Raw genomic sequence first — 24,676 nt, forward strand, 5'->3', positions numbered from 1 at the left:
ACTACCCACAAGTTAAACAGCTTGCTAGTAGCGTGATTGGTTGTTGACCTGTCAATCTCACTATAAACGTCTCCGTTATCAACACAATCCCATGCGCCATATATGCCCTCCATCATCCATCAAGCTTTCGTCGAGCAACGCATACATCTGAGCCAGCCATGAGAGTAAGAGTCATGCCTAATGCATGAATTCTGAGAGGTCCGCTTTACCGCTTGCTATATTATCACTGGTCAAGTTGACTGGTCATGGCAGGCCAAAACAACCCTCAGGCCACCGGGAAATGTCCCAGTGCTCCTGATGGGCCTCCCATCTATGTCTAAGATGTGTGTTTTGAGAGCAATACACACATACACACAAACACACACACATACATCACATCAAATCACATAGCTGACAGCCTGATGAATGATACCGATCGAATGCCTGTTTTCATGACGTTAATAATATAATGGGGTTTATCTATCTGTAAAAATGTGTTCTTTTCTTCACACTTTGTGCTTTTCCGTGCATGCTTTTATATTAAGCTGGCCTATTCCAGTGCACCACATCATCATGCCTCGGAGGCACGTCAACTCAAAGGCTGAAAAAGGGGGAATTGCCTTTTGCATGGTGCCCCACTCTCCCGAGCGCTATCACTTATTGATCCTGCATGTATAAATGGGTCTGTTTGTCTTTTTTCCCCCTCAGATTTATGAAGGCCCCAGGCGCTTATGAATTTAAGTTCACTGGGTGTGCTCCACTCCTAAATATTTGGGCCTCCGATGTAATTTGAGAGCTCTCTGGCCAATGCAGAAAGCAATTTACTAAACCATATAAAAGCGAGACGATATCACATTTTAAACAGTGACAGGTTGTGTTTTTTATATTCCTATTCTACCCATGAGGGGCCTCCATTATTGTAAGGTGTTTCCATTTCATATTGGATATTGAGTGTCTCCTAGGCCCAAGTGTCAGTGTACCTTCACCACCCCCTATGCTCAGTCACACAAATGTATCAATTAACGCAACTTAGCACTTTTTGCCTGTTTCATACCCGATAGGAAATATTTTTTTGCAAATTCGGTGTATGACAAAACCAGAACTAAAAATGGTACTGTAGGAAGGCTACTGACAGCGGAATGTTCTCTCACAATTGTTCTATGGTTTTGGAATGCAGAGCTGCATATTGTACTCTGCCAATAAACAGTTCAGATACTGTGAATATGAATGAATACATAGATACAAATCCCCCCCACCCATCCAAAGGAGAGCATTGATGTTTCTTTCTTTTTCATATGGCCCTTGAAGGTCTGGACTGCGTGCACTGAATTCCAACCGGATGCATATCTTTGATTGATGTTAGCCCAATAACTCACCACGTTTTTTTGTGCCCTTAATGCTGCTGAATCATAGCGAGTGGTTTTTATTACTCCAAACTGAACGTCTTCATTAAGCCACCTGAAAATGTCGGAGGAACAGATGTCTCATTCTGGAGGCTCATCCATAGTAGAGAATGCAGCAATTTATGCATACATGCAGAGCCATTAAATCTCTCTGTTCACCGTATATTTTAATTGGATATTTTAAGTTTTATTCTTAAAAGTTTTAAGTCGATACTCAAGGGAAAATTTACTTCTGCAATAATGCTAATGCCAGACTAAAGTTAATGTGATCTGCCACCAAGTAACTAGAGAGTGCAGCTAATTGGCCACTGAGCATGGCTAGCAATGTGTCAGGCTTTAACAAAGCACATTGAAAACCTTCTGTAAACCTGTCCTTAAACCTAATATCCACAAAGCATAGAAACATAAAGTTTTATAAAAATGAGTAACACCTCATGATGATTGACGTATTGTCTATACAACAATTTATGCATAACGACTACACTCATAAAGCAGTATGATGTTATAGGATGAGCCCTTACAGCTTGAAGTATCAGTAGAAATTAATTTTTCCTCTAGATAATGGCACTGATGACATCTCTGTCTTAATGTCAAAAGCTGTTTATTTAGCAAATGCTCTTTATGTCCATATGTGACTCCACACAAGCTTTCATAGTCTTGTAGGATTTATACTTCAACGTTATACCGCTTAATAAATGCAGTCGTTTCTATTTATAAATAGATATATTGTCTGATGTCAGTCACTATGATGGACTATGGATACATGACTTAAGTAAAGTGTTACCAAACCTTCCCTTTCAAAGGCCATTCAACTGCTTTTATTCCAATTTGAACCCCAGTTGATTTACTTTTTGGCGATTTCAATGTCCACTTTTGGTCCATTTTGTATCAGTTGATCTGTGAGATCTGATGTGATGAGAGTTCTAAAAATCAACGTTGTGTGCGGTAGAGAAACAGTTCATTCCGAGGCCGTATCCTTGCTCCCTTCTCATTGATCCTCTAAAACAGAAGTTTCCCTTGTCACAACAAAGTTGCACTACAAAACCAGCCATTGTCAACCGGCTGTTCTGTCACATCCTGAGACCAAGCGCTGATAGAAATGCTCACAAATTACCATTTGATTTGAGATTAATTGAGAGGGCTTTTCAGCATGTGAGGGTGACTGCCATCAGTACTTAATCTTTCACCCTTCTCTTCACCTCTCCGTTACATCACACAGCATGTTACTTTCATCTTCACCATATCATGAACTTGAGTCTGGCATGTGCAGATACTGATTTGTTTTGATATCTCAAATGAAAGAACCGTGTTTTTTTTAATGTTTTTATTTATTTCACATACCCTGCTTACGTATCTGAACAGGTGCACTTTTATGAAGAGGTTGTTGTTTGCTTAATGTATTATTCAGTTTATCTGTTTGACAGAACAAGCTTTTCCAGGTTCACATTTCAATTTGTGACAGCTTATTTTTAAATCAACTTGGTGCTTGAAAGGTGTGGTAGCAGTTGCAAAATATTTCCTCAGATACTGATATTATCTTGATGTCATGACATCAAGATAATATCAGTATCTGAGGAAATATTTTGCAACTGCTACCACACCTTTCAAGTGTTGTCATCAGAAAAATGACACATCCTTGACAAATCAGGATGTCTTTGTTTGGTTGGTAAGGACAGGTGTGACTAAGACTACTGGAGTCATTGTGATGCAGCAGGGGTTCATGACCTGAACTTTCCCATGTCTTAGAGCCATGTGTTCTCAAAAACAAGTCAGAGTCTCCTAGTCTCTCACAGCCGTATATTAAACGCTGGTATGTCTCTCCTCGGGGCACAGGGTTGGAGTCAGGTCAGGCTCCGTTAAAAGCTGGAGACACTCATCAGGTCCGCATGTGTCGGTGAGCAGAGCAGCTTCACTCTTCACAAAACCCTGCAGCCAAGAAAAAAAGACTATTTTAGGGTGGGAGGTGTCGGAGGGGGAGTGTTTGACATGAAGTATTTCTGTTCGGTAGCCATTTGACCACCAGTGAGAAAAAAAATTGTCTTTTTTAATGGGCCTCAGGGCTAAAGAGACGCCATGTTGAGAGATGATGGGCTGTTTACTCCAGCAGAGGAGAAGGGAGTTGGACTCTAAGGAAAAGGTTCTCTGAAAGCAGGTCTCTGCTGCCCGCTGTTCTCCTTATACTACCGCTGTCCGTGGTGCTGAAATAGGTTTTGACCACTCTAGACCTCTGTGGCTCAGATTTCCCAAGAGATTCAGCTTACAGGTGTGGCATTTGAGAAATGAGCATCTAAACTGAAAATCCATCCACAACGAGTACATTTGTATAAAATAAGGTACCACATCTAAAATAATGCTGCATTATTCATTCATTAGTGTGGCGCATAAAGCATTATAGAATATTTAGCTGTTGCAAAGGGAGAGAGCATTCACTCCACCCAGTCTCAAGCCACTGGGGCCGTAACCCTGCACCCCGCACCCAGGTTACAATTCCAAAGAACCAGGCTAGTTGGAATGGCAGTCAGAGCACTAACTAAACCACAAGCTTTCAATAATTTCCTCTCTTATCTTTAGTACATAATTGTATTTTAGCTGCGTAAGTATATCAAACTGGTCTACTTTTATTCACAGGAAATGGAAAATAGCCATTAGAACATTACTTTGAATGGACATTAAGGCACCATCAAAAAACTTAGCATCACTGGTTAAGGAGAAGAAAAAAACCTTCCCACAATGTATTCAGTCCGTGGCATAAAAAGGAATAATAGATGTTCCTGTTTCCTCTTGAAATGTTCCTGTTCTCAAGGACCTCATCCATTATATTTGTTAGTTTTCCATTCAGCTGGAAAAGGGAGGAGGTTTTCAGACTGGACTGCAGACACTTCTGCGTCATGACAGAAAATTATTCATAGAAAACCGGAGGCTTCTTGTTCCTGTTCCCTCTGTGTGCTGTACACAGTAGCAACCCTTCATTAATCATGTCCTGGTGACAGTGGATTCTTGAATGGTGGTTGGAGTAACTTTGCCCAGAAGTCTTCTGGATGGCATCTTTTCAAAACTTGAGTCTCATGGAAAAAGGCAGAGCTGGCCTGTTTCAATCTTAACCTTGGACGTGCGAACAAATACCATATTGCCTGAACAAATTGGCAACACGCCTCTGCTCTTGTATAATTGCCCTGATCGCCGTGGCAACTTCATCGAGCCTGGCTGCTCTTTAAAGGTCATCTCCAGAACGCCCTTCAAAATGTCATCCAGGGGGAAAAACTTTTTCAAGTTGAATTGCCCCCGCCGCTCCCACGCACGATCATCAACATCTGGACTAATATTCACCTGCGCCGTACGCAGCATGCCACACTCTCTGTTATCACCATGCACAATTCCTGAACCCAATTAATGTAGCAGAGAGATTTTAGGGTCTCTTGTGGTTGTAGCCGTGCAAATCCATCATGAAGAATAACAACAACAACAACAAGCATGGCTGGAAGGTTTTATTTTCAAAAATTCCATTGATTAACCGGGCGGGAAAATGATTAGTGTTGCAAAGCCGCGGCTGAGCTACCCAGCGGACAGAACACCTACACGGTGCTAACGGGGGGTTTCATCCTCGGCTAATTAATCAGCATCGGCGGGTAATGACCACCACCTCTTTCTCATCGGGAGGCGAAGGCAGGGCTGGGGGGGACAGGGTAGGTTTGCCCTTTCACACGAACAGATGGTAATTGCCCTCCGCTTTGACAAGGCTTTTCAGATGGGTGCGGGCAACTGAGCAAAGGACAAAAACTCACATCAGCCATCATTAGCTGGAACCATGCTGGTCCTATGTTTCACGCCCTTTAGGAAACAGACAGAAGTGAAAATAGCAAACCTATCAACACCCTTTCTGTAATCATGCAGCCTTTTGATAAGCCCCGAGAAAGGTACACAATACTTTTTTATAGCTCTTTATGTCATTATTTCAAACCATTGTTAACCTTTGTCCATATTTAAAGCATTTTACATGATTGTCCTTTTTTGAGCGCATACAGTACATAGTATGGGCAGCATGAAGAGCTATACGATAAATGTGACAAAAAGTGTATCGAATTTGAATCACAAACTCCACCTTGAAATGTTGAGGTATGGACCTGTTGGTTTGAGTGATTTCTACACTGCACGTCTTGACCCCTGTGAAATCTATTGCGAATCTTACGGTTGTCCGACCCCTGTATCATTTGATTCATGGGACAGATATACCCACCTTGTGATTGGCAGGCCACTTCGTCTGAAACGCAGCGCACTCCACACAATAGACATGTCACACAATGGAGCCTCTATGGGGCTGATGGATAGCACACGGACAGACGAAGGGAAGCTCCTCTCCACACATTGTAACTAATATTCTGGCAGCCTCTGCTCCTGCTGCTCACTGTGTGGGAGGATACGCGGCGGCCTTGGCCGGGCCCAATGGCCTGTGATCTGCTCAGCCCACTCAGCTCGGCGCACGGGGATCACAGGGGGAACGCAGTTGTTTAATGTTATGTGGTCTGTGACATATTGGGGCAAGCCGGTCAATGCCGGGAACTCAAATGAGCCATTGTCTTGCCATCTTCCCTCGATTAATGGCACAGAAGAAGTTTTTTTTTTTTTTGCCCTAAGGCAGCATGCGCTGATGGCTTTTTGCCCAAGGTGATTGTTCACGAGTAAATAACGTGTCGGTGATGCATTGATTGGCACTGTCAAATCAGCGCCACAGCTGAAGTGTTCACCCGGACACAGGGCCTGTCTTTAACAGTGATTGAAATCCCCATGAGTAACACACTGTAATCTAGTACTCATCAACCTATTGATCCCTCTGATGGAAAGATGTGCACGCCTTGAACAGTCACAGGCTCACACATGATCACAACCATCAGCAACCTTCAATTTAATATTCATAATTCATGAATAGAATAATCGTTTTCCTAAAGTGTGTTTTGTTTATTTTCAAAAAAGGCCTCGGTACAGTTTTGAGATGAAAGTATGAGTCTTGTGTTGTGACAAATTGAAGTCCCATTTCTATGAAATGCACTGTCTAATTTGATCAAGCAAGGTAAATATCCTGTCTGAATTCTGACTAGGATACAAACATATGTGAATGACTTAACAGGTTCTGCACTCAGCGATGGAGAGTGGCACGATGTCCGATTTTTGGCCAAGGAGAACTTTGTCCTGCTGACCATCGACGGCGACGAGTCCTCTGCAGTGCGCACCAACAGCCCCATTCAGATCACCACTGGAGGCTCCTACCACTTTGGAGGTAAGAAATCATGACAGCCCTACCCTACACTCCCCACACCTCAAGATACTTAGATATGCAAGCCGGATGCAGGCTGACATTAGCTGCCATGTGTTTGCCGTTATCTTCTGATAATCTGCAGCGGAGACGCCTTTCTGCTTTAATTTGCACTTCTTGAAGAGGCTACATAAAAAGCAGGCAGCCGGCAAAGCAGTGAGTGTCAGGAGAATCTGTGTAGCTCTCTGATCCTCCCACGGCCCATCCCCTGTGTCTAAGAAGATCTAGGAAGATGAAGAGGTTATTCTAAAACTTAGTTTGGCTTGAAAGGGGAAGACACTAAGAAAGGATGTAGAAAACTTTCGTGGTTGAGATGCATGGGTGGAGGGTAATGTTTTTGGGCAAACCAGAAGATACTGATGCCATTTGATTGATAACAATTGCATTATTAAGACGAATTAAGACAGTTTTTCCAGAATGATTGGCTTCAGTATGTTACGGTGTACTGAAATTAAATTTCATAAAGCCTTCAAGTTGCTGAGCAAAAGTCAAGCCAGATATTTGACACCTCATCTGCTTTATTTCTATAATTTTTAGTAATAAAAGCACAACTGTCTTAGGGCATATGTACAATGTATTAAAGGTTCCTGACAACACCAACCAGGTAGTCTTCCAATGTATATGAACCCCAAGCCTCAGAATAAGGTAATCAAACCTCCAGATTTTCGAAAGTAGTGATTTTGTGATGTCATAGCGTTTGGCCATCCTCTGCCCCACTGCCTCCAATCAGCCTCCCCATCACCTCAGCGTCAGCATGACAGCGATAAGACCGCGGGCATCTCCGGGTATAAGCAAAGTGCACCTCAGCCCTTCCTCAACCACGCAGCGTTGACGGGCGCTATCAAGCCGGCGGCCTGTTCATTGTTGGGAAGGGTAGCACGGCTGATAGCTTTATCAGACTCACTTATCTCTGAAAGGAGCAAATGAGAAAAGAGCTCCCAGTCTGCGGGTCTCCCTGAGTGCTGCCCTGACAGCACATTTACACATGACGACCTATAAAATGAGATATAAAAAAAACTAAAATCATCCCTCACTCTCACTTCCTTTTCTTTATGTTTCCGTCTGCGTTTATGTTTATATCTCATTCTGGCTTTCTTCTGCTTGTTTGTCTCTCTTCATCACTTTCTTCTTTCTCTCGTTATCCCCCTCCGTCCCTCTCTCTCTCACTTCTCAACTGTCTCCCCTGCTTCCTGGATTGCCTCGTTCCACCTGTGCATATGATGGATGGGCTCAGGAGAAATACCGTAATTGTCAATCAATGCTTCTTCATCCGTCGCTATTATTTCCTGGAAAAAAGGAGATATGCCTGGGCTGTCTAATTTGTTTACCAGTGATTTCTTCCTCCATGCTTGCAAAGACAATGGCCCTCGGTCACCTTGACTGTAGCCCCCCCGTGTCTATGATGTCATTGTTCTTATAGTCTAAGAACACAACTGTAATGAGTTGTGCTTGAATTCTTGAAAGTTAATGATCTGATACCGAGTGCCATGTGTCAAGGACTCCCCGCAACAACGGGCGCCAACGTCTGAATATCATTCATTCGTTAACTGCAAAAAAAAAAAAAAGTCGAATCAAGATGCCACGTGCCCATGGTTTTGCGTGCAAGTGTGTTCCTTGTAGCGTTAACAAGCTTGTGTGATTCCGGAGGAAGGGGTTAGGAGTACGAGAGTTTCAGGCATGGGCCACAGCACATCAGATTTAATGAGAGATCTAATCAGCCAATCAGAGAGTGCGCCCAATCATGTGTTCCTGACGGTAAGGTCACCGGCGGAAAGCACTGAAGCAGATTGGCCTGTGGGTGACAGCCAATAACAAGGGTTTTTTCATTACATCAGTTCAGTAGCTTCCGTCCAGCTGCCATTCCACTCGGCGGTGTCAAGGCATCCCCTTCCTGTTCTCGCTTTCATTTCGAGCCAAGTGTAACACAGTGCATCCTTCATGCAATGCTAGAGTGCCTTGCTGCAATTTAGATGCTATATATAAACACTGAAAAAGCAATTTAACTTGAGGCGATTCCACTTGAAACCCCATTAACGCCAAATTAAGCAAGATTTTCAACAAGTGTTTATCTTGTTAAAGGATTCAACTGAAACCCTAAAGTGTGTAACAAAGTGGAATTGCAATATATCAAAAAGTGCTCTAAAAGGTGAGCGTAATTACATTATACACATCGCTGCTAATTTCTCCAAGAGCTTGTAAAACATAGTTCAACATGCTGCATTTGTACAGCTGTGTGTAATATTAAAAGAAATAGGCCATGTGCCGCACTAATGTAAAACCCAATCCAAATTAGATATTTCAGAATAGTCCTCACGGAGCTCAAAACATAACATTTTGGTAATAAGATATCGGAACCCACAGGCCAGGGTGATAAAAACCTCAGCCTTATCTTCCTCCTGGGTAATTTATCACGAAGGACAGTTGTGTTTTCCCATGTTGATTGGAAGGTAAGCCAACTCATGATGTTTATGTATGATGACCATGGTTGTTATATTAAAAAGGAAAAGGTTGTGCAGTGGGTGTCTGTTTGCTAAAGATAAGGTCCCTGTCAATCACTGTTGTGTACCTCTGTTGGCATGTATGTGTACACCTCTGTGAAAGTGAGTTTTGGCGCAGAGGATTCTGTGTGGGTGTCTGTGTTTATTTGGGCTTGCAAGTCTACCTGTGTTGTGTGTGTGTGTGTGCTTGTGTGCATGCCAGCGTGTGTGTGTGAGCCTGTGTGTGTGTGTGTGTGTGTGTGTTTGTGGCTGTGTGATGTGTGCGTGTGTGTGCCTGCGTGTGTGCCTGTGTGTGTGCGTGCGTGCGTGCGTGCGTGGGTGTGTGTGTGTGTGTGTGTGTGTGTGTGTAAGTTTGTGTGTGCGTGTGTTGTGTGTGTGCGTGGGTGTGCTTGTGTTGTGTGTGTTGTGTGTGTGCGTGTGTGTGTTTGTGTTTGTGTATCATTCCTCATTACAGGAGCAGTTATATTATCTTTAGTCCCCTTGCTCGGCGTGTCTTTCACACAACTCCTGCTGGTCTGTTTCCTCTCGGTGTGTAGGTCAGGCTTGTCAGTGTGACTGATATGTGTCCTACCAAACATACCCCAGTTTTCTCTGTCTCAAGGTCATACTCCTGACAATGAGAGGGGATGGTGGTAGCTCAGTGTGAACAAACAGCACCTTCCACCCATGATATCAGCACACTGTCAGTCACAACATGTTCTTGAATTAATGGCTCGACGCCATGGTGATTATGTTTTTTTTTTTTTAAAGCACTCAGTTGGTTGGTAGAGGCTTCCAAATAACACTGTCCAGTTGTTTATCAGCATGTTTGTTTGTTGTTGTTTTTTTGCTGTGATCACATTTAACAAGACCATAAATCGGCACAGCTCAAAACTGATAAAAAAAATCTCAGAGGTGGAGATTCATTATCACTTTCAAATGTCAATATCATTCTAGGTGAGCTTGACAAATTGAGTTGATTTTGTTGTATACCGCAAACCATACTGTTGTTACAACTACCAAATTTGATTGACTACTTATGCAGCAAGACTCTTTGTCAGTATGAATATTTAATGATGGATAAACAGGGTGGGTCACCAGAGACCAGAGGCAGTGGGTGTGTGTGATAATTGAAGAGCTGTTTACCATGAGGTTGATCTCTTTAAACCCTGTCCTCCCTTAAGGTGCACCCTAATAACCTTGTGTAACAAAGAGCAGACTACCGCGGCTGCGATGCCGCAAATCTCCCTCCTCCCTTTCCAGTCCGCTGCGATAGCGTCTTCATTAGACACGCTTTGTCCTCCCCCTGTATTTCAGATTCCCCCGGAACCCCCTAATGCATTCCCTCCCAACAAGTCCCCACTCACATCACATTACCAGCCGCCTCTGAACGATGTTTCATATCCAGTGGGTGCACTGTTTTGGAGAAAAACATCAGAGATGAGGGGTGGGGTGGGTGGGGGGTTGGGGGGGGTCGGATTGCGTGTGTCTGAAAGGGAGGATAGAGAGAGACCCTCATCTCTTCACTGCCTTGCTGCTTAGACACAGCCTCCTGGACCCAAAAAAAAGCTATTTTACAGAGAGTGGTTTTGTCTTTGCTTTTTATGGGTTTCAGGGGGAAATTAATGGATGATAGATGAGAGGCAGTTGTAGACTGGCTTCTTAAGAAAAGGAGAAACTTCAAACAAAAAAGAAAAGAAAAACAGTCGTGTTCTGTATGAACTATGCGTTCACAATTCTAATCAAACTGAAAATAAAAGATAAACCGTATTATTTTCGGTGAAACCCATCTAGGTTTCAAAACACTGAGAAATTACATCAAACAGGCTTCAAGCTGTGTACATTTATAGGGATTAGATGTTCAGTATGCCTTTAAAAACAATGGCAACAGAACCTGCAAGCATCTGGGGCCTCTTTATTGATGGGTGTAAAAGTTTTACAAGCCAAATCTCCCATTGGAATTCCGCAGATTCCATCCTCTGTTCATGAATATTGCATTGGGCACACAGGTATTCATTAATCTAAGTAAGGGATAATGTATAGAACGCAGGTCATTGTCGGGAAAATAAGCCCCGACAGGGCGAACAGCACCCCGACGCGAAAGCGGAGGGGTGTTGCTTCACCCTGAAGGGGCTTATTTTCCCGACAATGACCGGCGTTCTATACATTATCCCGCTTATTATACGGTTACAACTAAAACAAACAAATTACTTAACACCGTGTGTCTTTTTACAATGCATTTGTTACTATACGTAGTGTTTAAAAGGAGAGAAATAGTTCGCCAAAGACGTTGAACTTCAAAGACAGTTGAACATTCTTTAGAACACAGCTGCTCAACCGTCCGCTGAAACTCCATTGATAAGTTACCGTACTACTTGCGGAGTGCTACGAAAGACGTGAATTAGAGGCAAAAAGGCCACTTTCCTTGACAGCGGTCATTAACTGCATAGCAACGGTCAGTTATCGGAAAATAGTTGACCGCAGAACGTTGGGAAGCCCCATTCAAGTGAATGGAGCATTCTACAGCATTAAGAAGAGCCGTGTAATAACAGCAGTTATACACTCCCTGCTGAATCATCTGTGACCTGATACTTGTAAAAAAAAAAGTAGAAAGAAGGCGCAAGAAAAATAACTTGGGGAAAAAAGTTGGCCACCATGTCAGACATTTCCTGGGGTTGTATCCATCTGTCACAACGTTGCATGTTCTGGTGTCGGAAAAGTTCCATACCTCAATTAATTAAGAAGACAGATCATGATAAAAGCTTTCGCCCATGGGTTGCATCCAAGCGCCGCTTACAAAAATCTGTCTGCCGTCTCCTCATCTTATTCATCACCCGTTGCCTTTGGAAGCTTCCCAGGTGCACTAGCTCTGAACCTGGCAGTCGTTCAGTTTCTTGCATATGTCTGTCCTGTCTTCCCTGTCCAACAGATGCTGGCTTATTTTAAGGGTGGACATATTTCATTGGTCATTATTCCTTCCAATGGTACTCTGATCGCTCTTGCCCTCCCTCTCTTTTTCTCTCTGTCTCTCTCTCTCTCTTTCTTCCTATATGTCTGTCTTTTCAGTGTCCCCCCACCCCTTCATCTCTCTCTCCCCCTTCTCTCTCTCTCTCACCTCTGTCTCTCTACCTCCCTCTAACTTCTCTGTCTCTCTCTTTCTTTCTTCCTTCCAGTGTGTCTCTCTTCGCACCACCCCCCTTACCCACCTCCCCTTTTTCTCTGTCAATCTTACCATTTGTCTATCTCTTTTCCTGTCTCTCTCTCCCTCTTTTTGTCTCCTTCTCACCTCCCTCTCGGGTGGCAGCTCCTGCAGAGAGTCACATGCACAGGTGTGTGGCAGACAAGACAGATGGTCCAACAAACTTGAAAAAGTTTTCAGCCACCTTCCCTTCTCCACCCTTGTGTGTTTTTTTTTTCATTTTCCTTACAGATTCAGTGAACGCACAAATAAATGTGAATTCTCCATATGCTGTCGCCTGCTTATTAATGCCAAGAGGGTTGTAGTGTTATCTCACAGGGTTTGGTGAAGGCCTCACGGCAAGCTGCACACAAGGATGTTTTGTTTACCCTGGTGTGTAAGCACATTGAGCCCACTGGATTTAGAGTCTCTCCAAGGCTTAGATTCCTCATATCCTGTTTGGCAAAGACACCACATTTCAGGGGATCTTACCCACATGGGTAAATATCTCTAATGAACCGTGCACAGATCTGCCCCCCCTCCCCTTTCTGCTTTTCTCTTCTTGAAAAACCTCTGCACATGGTATGCATGCCAGTTCTGTTGTTAGGATGTTAGGAGTCGATAAAAGCACCCCACTTACACTTTACATCAACTGAAAGCTAAATCTGCAGATTATTCATTACCCTCAGTTATACAATGAGGTCATATGAACATGCAGTTAGATGCAAAGCAGTACAATGAAGGGAATACATCTTTAATGGAGTGAGGTTTAGATTCATTTTTCTAACTACAGTTTTATCTCATAATGTTGCAGGCTACTTCGAGCGCACCGGCGTGGCCCCTACGCAGCGCTCCTTCCAGGGGTGCATGCAGCTGATCCACGTGGATGACCAGCTGGCGGACCTTCTCGCCGTGGAACAGGGCCGGGTGGGAGCGTTTGAGAATGTCAGTCTGGACATGTGTGCCATTACAGACAGGTAGTTTTCCACATGTTTTTTTTAACACAAGCCCTTGCCAAACAGAAACTTTGTTAAGAGTAGAAAGTGAAAGTATGTTACACGCCAGGTAGCAAAAGAGAGAGTAGAAGGATGAAGGATGTGGAGAAGTTATTGTTTTCCACCTTCACCTCTTTGTTCTCACATACAAACACACAGGCAAGAGAGCCCAGGTAGGTGTTGTGATTGTTGTGATGACATGCTGGAACAAGCTGGGATACTGCCGTCAGGTTCTGTGCCAAAGAGGCTTTATGACACATTCTGCCTGGCCTCCCTGAGCCTACTACTCTCTCTTACAGACACACACACACACACACACACACACACACACACACACACACACACACACACACACACACACACACACACACACACACACACACACACACAGACACACACAGACACACACACACACACACACACTCACTCATTCCCCTCCACATTGCTGGTGTTCCGATACGTAGTAAACCCATTTGGCATGCACAACACCCCAACTCATTTAAATGGGCAATATCAACACTGCATATTCAATTTAGAATCAGAGAATGAGGCATGCTCTTTGGCGTTATCTAGAGATCGATTATCCATGCGCTGGTTGCGCCTTTGTATGTTAGTGTGTGATGATGTGGTATTTAAATGGCTAATGTTTGCATTCACACACAGGCAAGTTCATTCGCCTTGAATGCTAACATACTGATAAGACAGAAACGGCTGAAAACTGTTTCTCCGAGGAAAACACAGTTACATCAAAGCTAGACCAAAGCTCTTATAGTCTGTCACATTTATGTCTCTCTCATAGATATTTTTTTCCCCAATGTCTCTTCACTAACAGTGAATTGAATTAAGGCCATGTATCATAATATATTAGATTTTATAATCCCATATAAAATATATATATAACAGTGTTGTACATGAACGCGTTCATTGAACGAACGTTCATGTACTCGTTCATAATTTTGGTGAACGTGAAATGAACGTAATGAATTACTGCCTGATGAACGATACTGTGAACGCGTTCATTCTGGTGTCTGTGAATGGCACGTTCACTCTTTTTAATTTCGTTCAATAAGGTGCCAGATTTCTAGAGACTTCCAGGCGAAAAATACACCGTTAACAGTCCTGTATCTAATCGCTGTGTGTGCTTTCTTCTACTGTCTATGTCTGGCAAGTGTGAGAGCGCCGCAGTTGCGAAGAGGCCGAGAGCGGTATTGCAGACATATAGAGATTTACAAAAATTATAGCTTGCAACACAATGAAAAAAAGAACTGAACTAGTTCATTTTTTAGACCTGTGAACTTAGTTCAGTATGTTTAATAATGTTTTAAAATTTGTGAACTATGAACTAAACTAGTTCATGTAGAGAGTGAACTTTCCCAACACTGATACAGTATATATTATGATCCGTATATATGCTTTCTTACATTGCATACTTGATTTGTTCAACAGAGTGCAGTGCCTGACAAGGTCTTTAAACATGTTGCCATCTTGAGTATTCAAGGCATTATTATTTTAGGAGCAGTCAGCCTTGAAGTTCTACCTTTCCTTTAGTATTTTATATTCTGAAATTGCACAGCCTATACTCCAGATACCTCACATATCCTGCAAATTGATGCTTGCCAGTTTTGGAAACCAAGTCTGTATTCTCAGGTTCCATTAAAAATTATGATAGTTACCCCCCCCCCCCCCCCCCATTAATAATGTCCCCGTCCCTATTATCACCTCTCATGCTTCCATAAAAAAACATTTTCTAATACATCTATGTGTAGACAAGAATGCATGTGGAAAAGGATAAGAGTTAGTCTAAGGGTGTACAAGGGTGTTGAGAGTTACCAGCCTCACCAGGTGGTCTTCAAACCAACACCAGTTTTACAAATCAGGTTATTTCCTCATCATCCATTTCACAGAGACATCTCTGATTACAATTATTCTTTCATACTCATAAAAGAATTTCAGGTCTCAAAGATGGGTCATTTATAGCTCAGGAGACCTGAATGTGACTCTCATTATTGTTTTATTCATGTGTCAATTTAATCACATATATTTCTCCCAAACTTCCTTAGGAGAAACAAAAATTAGATGAGCCACTTTTTGTAAAAACCTTCCATGATTGACAAGAAATCTCTTAGCTGTCTCTCTCAATTGCTGTTTTGAACAGTCATCTTGTTTTAGGCTAGTACATTATTGTTACATTTTGTGCCCCACCTCGAAGCACAAAACGTAGAGAGATAGAGACAGACAGAGAGAGAGAGAGAGAAACAGAGGGGTAATATTGAGTTGTCTAAAAATGCTTGAAAAAAGCTTAGTATCATTTGTGACTAATTTGATATCTCAACTTTAACTCCTTAGGAGAAATATGGTCCATATATAAGTCCTAGAAGCAGGAGATTTAAAGAAGCAATATGTAGTGCTGACACCAAGCATTTAAAATTGGTATTCCAAAGCCAAAATACTGGAGAGCACTATCTCCCCCTACCCAAACTTGAAGCTCACGCGGGTTGCCAGGTTGAGAACACTGAACTTACACGAACGAGCCGAAGACGAGCTCAACATTACATTTTGACAATGGCAAGCAACGAGTGATGCACTATAAGTAGATCAGCTAATGTAAACGTTTGCAGTGTCTATTGTTTGCAAATTGTCCATATGGATTTTTGTATACTCTGTCAGTGTTAGCTAGATGCATGGATGGCTATGTATGTTAGCCAAAGCTAAGCCTGTTATCCCGAAAACAAGCCCACTGCTCTGAAAATAGGCTACACGCTGGACTTGGAGTTACTTCTTTCGAGGCCATGATAATGATAACATATTTCTCAATTTAACAGATAACATATGAATCATTCCACATCTATTTTGGAGCTGTGGCCTGTTCTTGCTTGTTGCAGCCCGATGCAGATCTCAGTTATGAAGTGCCCTCACCAGTGTCAAGTGAAGCCAGTGGTCAGGTGCCGCTGATAGAAGAGGCTGAGGGTAGAGAGGATGAGCTGAAGTGAGGAGCAGAGAGAGGCAGAGAAGGAGAAGAGAGTGCAGGTCCAAGTGGTACAAGAGGCAGAGAAGAGTGCAGATCCTGCACATCTGTTATCAAACTTAACATGACTGAAATCCATAAAGGCCGAGACTTGTGTCAAAACTTGACCACATCTATTGATTGTCACGCAATAGAATAAACTCTTCTAAAACAGGTTACTTATACAGTTTCTATTCGATGAAATAGATAAAAAGCTTGTAGCTAAGGATGAGCATGAGTAACGTTACTCTATTTAGATGCCTGTATTTGTAGTATAACTTATAGAGTAATCGTGTTCGTGAATTTAGTCAAATTTGTAGTTTCTGTTGTAGGTTTCTTTCGCACTGTTTGTTGCAGAGGAAGTAAACAGCCATGGCCCGTTGCTCATCCTGTGTGACTGATAGCAGTACTGGAATGTTGAAATTCCTTTAAATGCCCATCCCTTCTAGTAGCTGTGATAAAGTAATTAAGATTAGCCAATCCTTAGCTTACCTGTTCAGGAGAACTCGGCATCCATCCTAAAACCTCCTGACTCTTGGCTGTCTCCATCTTTCAATTTCATTTTTATTTTACTTTGTCTCTGGTCATGCAGCTCTTTTAAAGGATGGCAAGGCTTTTTGTTGAGTAAAATCAAACACCTCTGTTGGTTCAGTTCGTTTGCTTACTTCCATGGCAGTCGCACACTATCTGTTCGCGCTATTATCTGGCAACCTGGGGTGTCGAATTGGTACTGGAGAAATGGGCAGTGGGCGGAATCACATAGGCCAAAACACAAACAGATGTTCCGCTCTGGAACAGACATTTTAAAAGGGGAATATATTGACTGTACCATTGTTGTCGGAGAAGCCAGTATCGTTTAGTAGTTCAGCATTTTAGCATATTCTTTTATCTCTGATGACATAATAACATAATAGTTATTTTATGATTTAGTACAGTCGATTTATTAAATGTATTGCTCCTTTAAGACTTTATACCACTTTAGATTTTCTTTTCTCATGGATGGACACAGGTTTCAACTTTCAGAGACATGTATAATTATGAAACGGGATGACAATAAATACTCCCCTTCTATTCAAAGCTACGCAAGAGTTAAGCAACAGCTGGCATTTAATAATGACTAATCAGATAATCTCTTAAGTAATTCAATATCTACCTGACCCCCTCTGAGTTAAATTAAATCCACCATTAGTTGATAGTATAATTCCATTGTTGTAATTAGCAATCATCAAGGTACATCCACGGGGTAGTTCAGAGCAGCCTCTTTGTCTTACTTTGATTTCCGTCGGCATGTTAAATGAATTCTGATGAGTCGTGAGGCGGGGAAGTGTTGCCTAGACTGAAACATTGATCCGAGACGAGAAAAATATCCTAATGGTTTCTGATTCTGAAATGTATCTTGTTTGTGTTGGAGATGTGAAATGATATGCCCTGCAAGACGACATACAATCACATGCCATCAGATGACTCCCACCATAAAAAGACTTCGGAACCCAAACACAGGGGTGGGACTGCTTCCCCTAACAGAGAGGGTCAGGGGAGAGTGGCACCTGCATCGACCATCACCCATCACAATATTGCTTTCCATTGATGAGTCATAAAACATGCAGTGTGCCATGTTTTACTGCACATTATGTTTTATTACCCACAGGCACAGTACACAAAATGCTTTTCCTTGTTTCTTTGGCCCTTGCTTCTTGCTCCTGTTGGGTCTGAAAGGGAGATCTCGCCATCCTGCTATAATTTAATAGAGGTCTGTGTATCCGGATTGGATTGTTCTGAAGTGCAGCTATTTCTGTCTGTAATTCATAATGGTTCCATTGAGGTAATTAAGGTGAGGCGAGATTCTAGAATTTCTCCCTTCTGCTCGCCACTGATATTGTAGTGATGTTCTTTCTACAGAAACAGTTCCGTGCTCCTCAGTACAGAGAGTCTGAAGGAGAATACTCAGTCACTGTTGGATTGATTTTGTGTTAGCATTCATCATGTTGATGTTGTAATCCAGCTCCCTTATTCGATGTGTCTCAGTGTACAACACAATACGTGTAAAAGAAAACCATCTGCAAATACAGTACTAACTGTGACCTGCAGTCTTGCAAAACCCATAAAGGCTGATCTCACAAAAGCTCATTTTTTTATGTACTTTCATTTGCTGCCCCTTTTTCATATTAGATCTGACCTCAGACATGGAATGTCACTCTTAGCTGTTTTTAACGTACAATAGATGTGGGCGGAAATTCTGGATTTCTTTTAATCTGATTCATCCTGAATAGGTTTTTGAGTCATGTCAGAACCCGAGTGTCAGCCAGTGTGAAAGACTTGGTCATCTCCCTGGAAACACAGGTTATGGGGTGTCGCTTTCAGCTAATCAGTTGCTAGCTTTCTAAGCCATCATGATCCTGTTTTTCTTTTCCTTTCTCATTGTCCATAATAGCTGCATTATATAACTGTCACTTTCTATTACCAAAACCAGAGCCTGGAGTGTAAACAGGGAGGCCAGACAAGGCCTTGGTCTCGGGTCCCTTGCTTTCAATCATACATTTCCTCCTCCTCCTCCTCCTCCTCCTCCTCTTCACCAAAACTGCAGTCTCGCTCTGAATGCAGAGGCGCGCGTCTCCCTTGCCCTTCACTCCTCCATATGAATGTGATGCTAATTTTAGCATTTTTCCCTTTGCTCGGCTGAGATGGGCTGGATATCTCAGCCTCTGCCTGTCAGTCGAGCTCCAGCGATCCCTGAGGCTTTCGCATGCTCAACTGTGCTCTCCCCTACAGTGTGCATCTGGGTCCATGGATACGGATGGAGAGTGGGAGCTAGCATAGGTGATGTAAAGTAGAGGCTTTGGTCCAGATGATTAGGTATAAACAAAAAGTTTCGTTTTGCGATCTCCAAATTTGTTTTTGTTGGTGGAGTGGCCTATTGAGAAGATATGGCTCTGCTTCCAGGCCTAAACAATATATATAGTGGGGTGAATCAGAAAATATTTAAAAAAATGTGATTCGTATGTTGCTGAACGATTTCAAACCATCAAGCCATCACTGTCACCACTTCTGCCTGATGTGTTTGCACACCCACACAACAGCAGCACTCCTTGCAGTGCTACTGTACAAAATGTGGAGGACGGAGTTTCACCACACTGATCCAGACGCAGATGGACAGTGAGTGCAATTAGTCAAAAACATTGGCGAAAGATAAACTGTCGTGACAGCCACATCAGAGAGGAATGAGTGGGCCAATCCACACACTGAGAGTCTTGATATTCACTCTGCTAATATTCAACTGGGACAATGTCCTTAACAACTATTACCACCACGGGGATGAGACCGCTAATTTTATTTCGGACCATGGGGAGGTGTAGTAATTGATTTGACATTAAATAGATAGAACTATAATGTTAGCGCTGGAAGTGCTTTTCCCTAGCCTGGATACCAGACTGAACTTAGCCCCGCCCACTTAGGATAACTTTGACAGAATATCCCCCACCCCCTTCTCAGAGATCTCCTTTTTGATCTTTCGGCTAATTCATCCCACCTTTGAAGATGGATGTTGCCAAATAGCATTAAGGGGAAAGTCAGTGAAGTCTTTAATTGCATTGACTTGAAGCTTTAGTGAAGAATTTAAGGAAATACCCGGAGAAATTGCATGGGAGAAATCTGCATGGCGGGTGCCAATATGCAGAAAGGCAGAAAGACTGTATGTCATTGCTTCATTGCTCATTAGAACGAAATGCCCATTTCTGTTGTATAAACTGTCTGCAATTATATAATGTGACCAGAAAGTGATACAATATGAATTGTTTATAGCATGTGTCTGAAACATTTCTCTTGGTCTTATCTTTCCAGGTGTATGCCTAACCACTGTGAACATGGAGGCAGATGCAAACAGACCTGGGATAGCTTCAGTTGCACATGTGATGGAACTGGATACGTTGGAGCCACCTGCCACACCTGTAAGTGTGTGTGTGTGTGTGTGTGTGTGTGTGTGTGTGTGTGTGTGTGTGTGTGTGTGTGTGTGTGAGTGCACACTTGTGCATACTAACAAACTTGATATTTGTTATTCTGTGTAGGATGGCCGGCCTCGCGGCAGTGTAAAATGAACTGGAGGCAGTGTCTTCGACGTTGTAAAAAATGGCAAATGTTTATTATCCAACGGTAGAAGTCCAAACACGCCAGAATGGAGAAAAACTAAACATAATGAAACAAAAACTCCAAACACTCACTCTCAATAAATGACGTCCCTAAACAATTCAGCGTCGAAATGCAAAAGTCTTACTCTCAATAATCCTGAGTTACTTAACAATTTCGTCGCACTCCAATCTAAACAATGCACCAATTAACCTCTACTCGTCTAAGGGGTGGGAAGTTGTTCCCCGAAGACTTCTCTCTCGACTCCGGTTCTCAGCTGGCATTTTATGCATTCGGCCAGAACCATCGCACATATAGCAATAAATCAATGAATCACAAATATTCATATTCTGACTCATTCTTAATCCAGTACACATTGGCTACGGATAAACACACAGACAATAATATTATATTATTACACAGCATCCGTTGTACCACACTGATTAACACACACAAGCACACACCCCTCTTAACCCCCCAACTTGGCGTGGGCAAGATTGACGTGTCATGCCCCAAGAGTTCAAAGTTCCTTCCCTACTTTCATTCGGGTGGTCACCTTGTCCTGTAGCGTATACGAAGAAGCCTACACAATCCACCGCCCGCCACGCGTTGACTGCAATGCGCTTCAGTAACGGTAAGGTGCGTGCCTCCACGAATGTAGTCCTGGTCGTGGTAAAACAGGTCTATGTTGTTTGTGTGTAAATAAAGGGTGTGTTCGTACCCCGCGCTGTCCAGTGTGTTTATCTTATTCTCGGAACATATTACCATTGAGGTAACGGGCAGCTGTGTGTGTGTGTGTGTGTGTGTGTGTGTGTGTGTGTGTGTGTGTGTGTGTGTGTGTGTGTGTGTGTGTGTGTGTGTGTGTGTGTGAGTGCACACTTGTGCATAGAAACAAACTTGATATTTGTTATTCTGAATGACATTATGATCAAGATGCAGATCATAAGCATGAGGTCCTTTATAATAATTTCCAACCTCGATTGATGTACAATAATTTAAAAGTGATGCAAGAAACCATATTATTATATCCCCATGAGTGGCTTGCTGCTATGGTACAATGGAAAGAACAATGGAAGGAAAGGAACAATGGGCCTCATTCTCGACAGCAGTTGGGAAGACTTTCAGAAGGATTTCAGAAGGAACTCCACTTCGGTGGATTTAGGAAAACATTTGCCATTCTCCATAGTTTTTTCTTCTGTGCTTTCTTCTGAACTTCAGACGACTTTCAGAACGCGAAATAGCAGTCGTAACTCTGCCGGAATCTTCTCAAATGCGATTCCACGGGCCATCTTGTGGTTATTTGAGGAATCACGTTGAGGAATGACATTTGAAAAAACTCCGTATTACAGTAAAAGGGTTAACGGTTGAATTTGTGAGAACCCGTTGGTGATTGCGTTCACGTCAACTCTACAGACATCCTCGGATTAAAATAATTATGATAATAATAAATACGAGAATATTTGTATCATTAACAATTACGTTTCACATTTATAGTCATAATTTTACGAGGTAGTATTTATTGTTACACTAGGTCTATATGGCTCGTAGCTTGACTGTTCTCTCCCTTGTACGTCACTTTGGACAAAGGCCGCGTCTGCTAAGTGACTGAATGTGAATGACATGAACACTGCAAATGTAAGTGAATAAATAAATAAACACTAAACCCAATCTCTAAAGACTAAGGCATGAATTTATTGCATTTTATACTACTACTCGTGGCCAGTCTTCACCCCTATGGTGGCCATTTCGAACGACAGTACTGACTGAAATTTATACTCCTACTCGGGACCGGTTTTCACACCTATGGTGACTATTTTTCGATAAAAAAAAAAAGTGACTACTTAAATATGTTTTACGGACTTCGGACGTTCAACGTAATACAATATCTCCACCTTATTAATGAACACCTGTTACGAGGTGGATTCGGGAGATTGCGACAGCACACGTTTCTAAAATTGCGTCTCCTAATAAGGAGCTGGCAGGACGTGTATGTATGCAAATCCACTTTCACGAGAACGCGCATCAATCTAAGAAACTAATCGGAAGGAACCCAGCAGAGAAGACTTTGGCTGCTTATGAACACATTTTCAAGCGTGCGGGAATGCAGCGGAAGCGTTTCTCTTACGTTGTTTTTGCGAAGTCACATTTCTGAAGTATTACAGAAAAAGGTCGAGAATGAGGCCCAATGTTAACATCTCCTTGGCTTGTAAATTAGGCTGCCTATGTGGAGACTTTAAAAGCCTTCCTTTACTGTCATGGTTACAGTATATATGAGATTCCGAATGTCTTTTGGGCACTGTATGTTAATGCTTTGTAAGGTTTATCTTGTCATTTGGATGGCCATGAAAGATATTGAATGAAATGTAGAGTTAGGAGAAGAGACAACGCTATTAATTTACACATAAGAAGTAAATAAATTGCCTGATTGTTTTTGAATTAAACCTGGCAGTGAATGGATGAATTGCAACTGAAGTAGGTATTGAAATGTAGCGGGTGTAGAGATATGGATATAGTTATAATGTTGCAGGATGTATAGCTTTGGTCAAGCATGTGCCTTATTACAGCCAAACTGACACAGTGCAGCATAAAAAGGACCATTTGATAGCAAAATGTTGAGTCTTTCTATCGGATTTATACAAATAACATAATCTCTGAGAGATTTAATACAAAATAGTGAAAGAAAGAGAGGGATAGAAACTGCAGCGGCGCCGCTTCTTGGCTTAGAAATTATTTGTTTCTGTGGCGCTCGCGTCAGACAAGCCTGTGTTCTGCATGCTTTCACACATTCAGAATAGCTCCCAGAAAGAGCTCTATTGTATTCTTTGTGAAGTCATTTAGCGCCAGTTATCTAAACAGTGGTTTGGTGGAATCAGGAGTCTGACAATGAAAGGAATCATCTGGTTTCTCCTGGGATTTGGCTGTGGAAGTGCTGCTGTTTGACATGTTCAGTGGAGTCTGAACTGCTGGGCTGAGCAATTTCTCTATCACAACATTTTTGCAGTTTCTTTTTATGTAAGGCACAGTCCATGGTTCTGGAAAATGGTTGTTATTTGAGCTCAACAGCTAATCAAATTGTTCCCCTCCCTTCCGTGCTCCTTAAGTGTTGTTAGGCTTTCAGTAGTGAAGGACCCACAAGCAGACAGCACAGCTCAAGGATCAGTGTTAGTTTGAATAAAGTTTAAAGACACAGGAGCTCTAACATAGTGATTCAGACAGAGATGAGATGAGAAAAACAATGTGTTTTTGGAATATTGAAGGATGTAGTAGACCCCAAAATTTTTATCATGAACACTGAATGAGCATGATGATATGAGGTCCTCTTTAAGACAAAGTTTGCAACAAAATCATAACAGATTCACAGTGACTTGTGAATGCCATGAAAAAAGCAAATTTCCCCTTCGAACATCCTAAGTCATGCTGTGTTTACATTTTATCATCACACCTTGACAAAAGCAAGGGCTCCCTGGGAACAAGCATTTGTGATATGAAGGGCACCTATGCCGAGGATGAGGTGTCAAGTTTTTAGCACTTAACAATTATGTCGACTGAGCAGCACTTTTAAACTGAACGTCCTGTTTTCCTTATGTTTTCTCCAGCGGTTTACGAGCAGTCCTGTGAGGCCTACAAACACCTTGGCAAGACATCAGATGCCTACTGGATCGACCCCGATGGAAGTGGATCACTTGGACCTTTCAAGGTGATCTGCAACATGACAGGTAACTGCAACTGTGCAATATTTGATTAGACAACGTCTGATAATTTGGGAATTGAGGTAAACTTACCAGGTGGTGGTTGTGCTGTAGGGTAGCGGGAGGATGATGTCTCAGTTTTATGTGCTATAGGGGTAACAAACATGAAGGTTCTCTGCAGAAGGTTGCTATGAACGTAAGCTTCTGGGGGAAGAGGAGATGTCTAAATAGCACATGATGGTCTGCATCCCACCGTATGTGCAGCAGAAAGCTCTTTATCTATTGGACCACAGGAGATAAGAAGAGAAGAGCTCCATTCTCAGACTCATGCATTCACTCACACATCCAAATGTATTTAGTTCCAGGGCAACCTGCCACCTTAAAACATCACTGCTAAACATTGCGCTGCAAATAAACCGCCCCAATGGAACAAACACATCCCCCTCAAAACAGAAATGAAAGGAGGGGTATTTTACGGCACTTTGGGGACATTCTAACCACATAAACTGTCTACAGAATCATCA

General features: G+C 42.4%; 1 protein-coding gene across 1 annotated transcript in view; it reads left to right on the plus strand.

Moving 5' to 3' along the window:
- Positions 1-24,676, plus strand: part of cntnap2a (contactin associated protein 2a) — a gene marked incomplete at both ends in the record, with an annotated part of 289,529 nt that overhangs the window by 143,814 nt on the left and 121,039 nt on the right. The window contains 4 exons of the mRNA XM_080854815.1: positions 6,505-6,654; positions 13,160-13,322; positions 20,182-20,288; positions 24,060-24,179. Coding sequence (XP_080710941.1) covers positions 6,505-6,654; positions 13,160-13,322; positions 20,182-20,288; positions 24,060-24,179 — 540 coding nt within the window. The remainder of the gene's footprint in view (positions 1-6,504; positions 6,655-13,159; positions 13,323-20,181; positions 20,289-24,059; positions 24,180-24,676) is intronic.

The sequence above is a fragment of the Sprattus sprattus genome, assembly GCF_963457725.1.
Source record: "Sprattus sprattus genome assembly, chromosome: 17".
Lineage (NCBI taxonomy): Eukaryota > Metazoa > Chordata > Actinopteri > Clupeiformes > Clupeidae > Sprattus > Sprattus sprattus.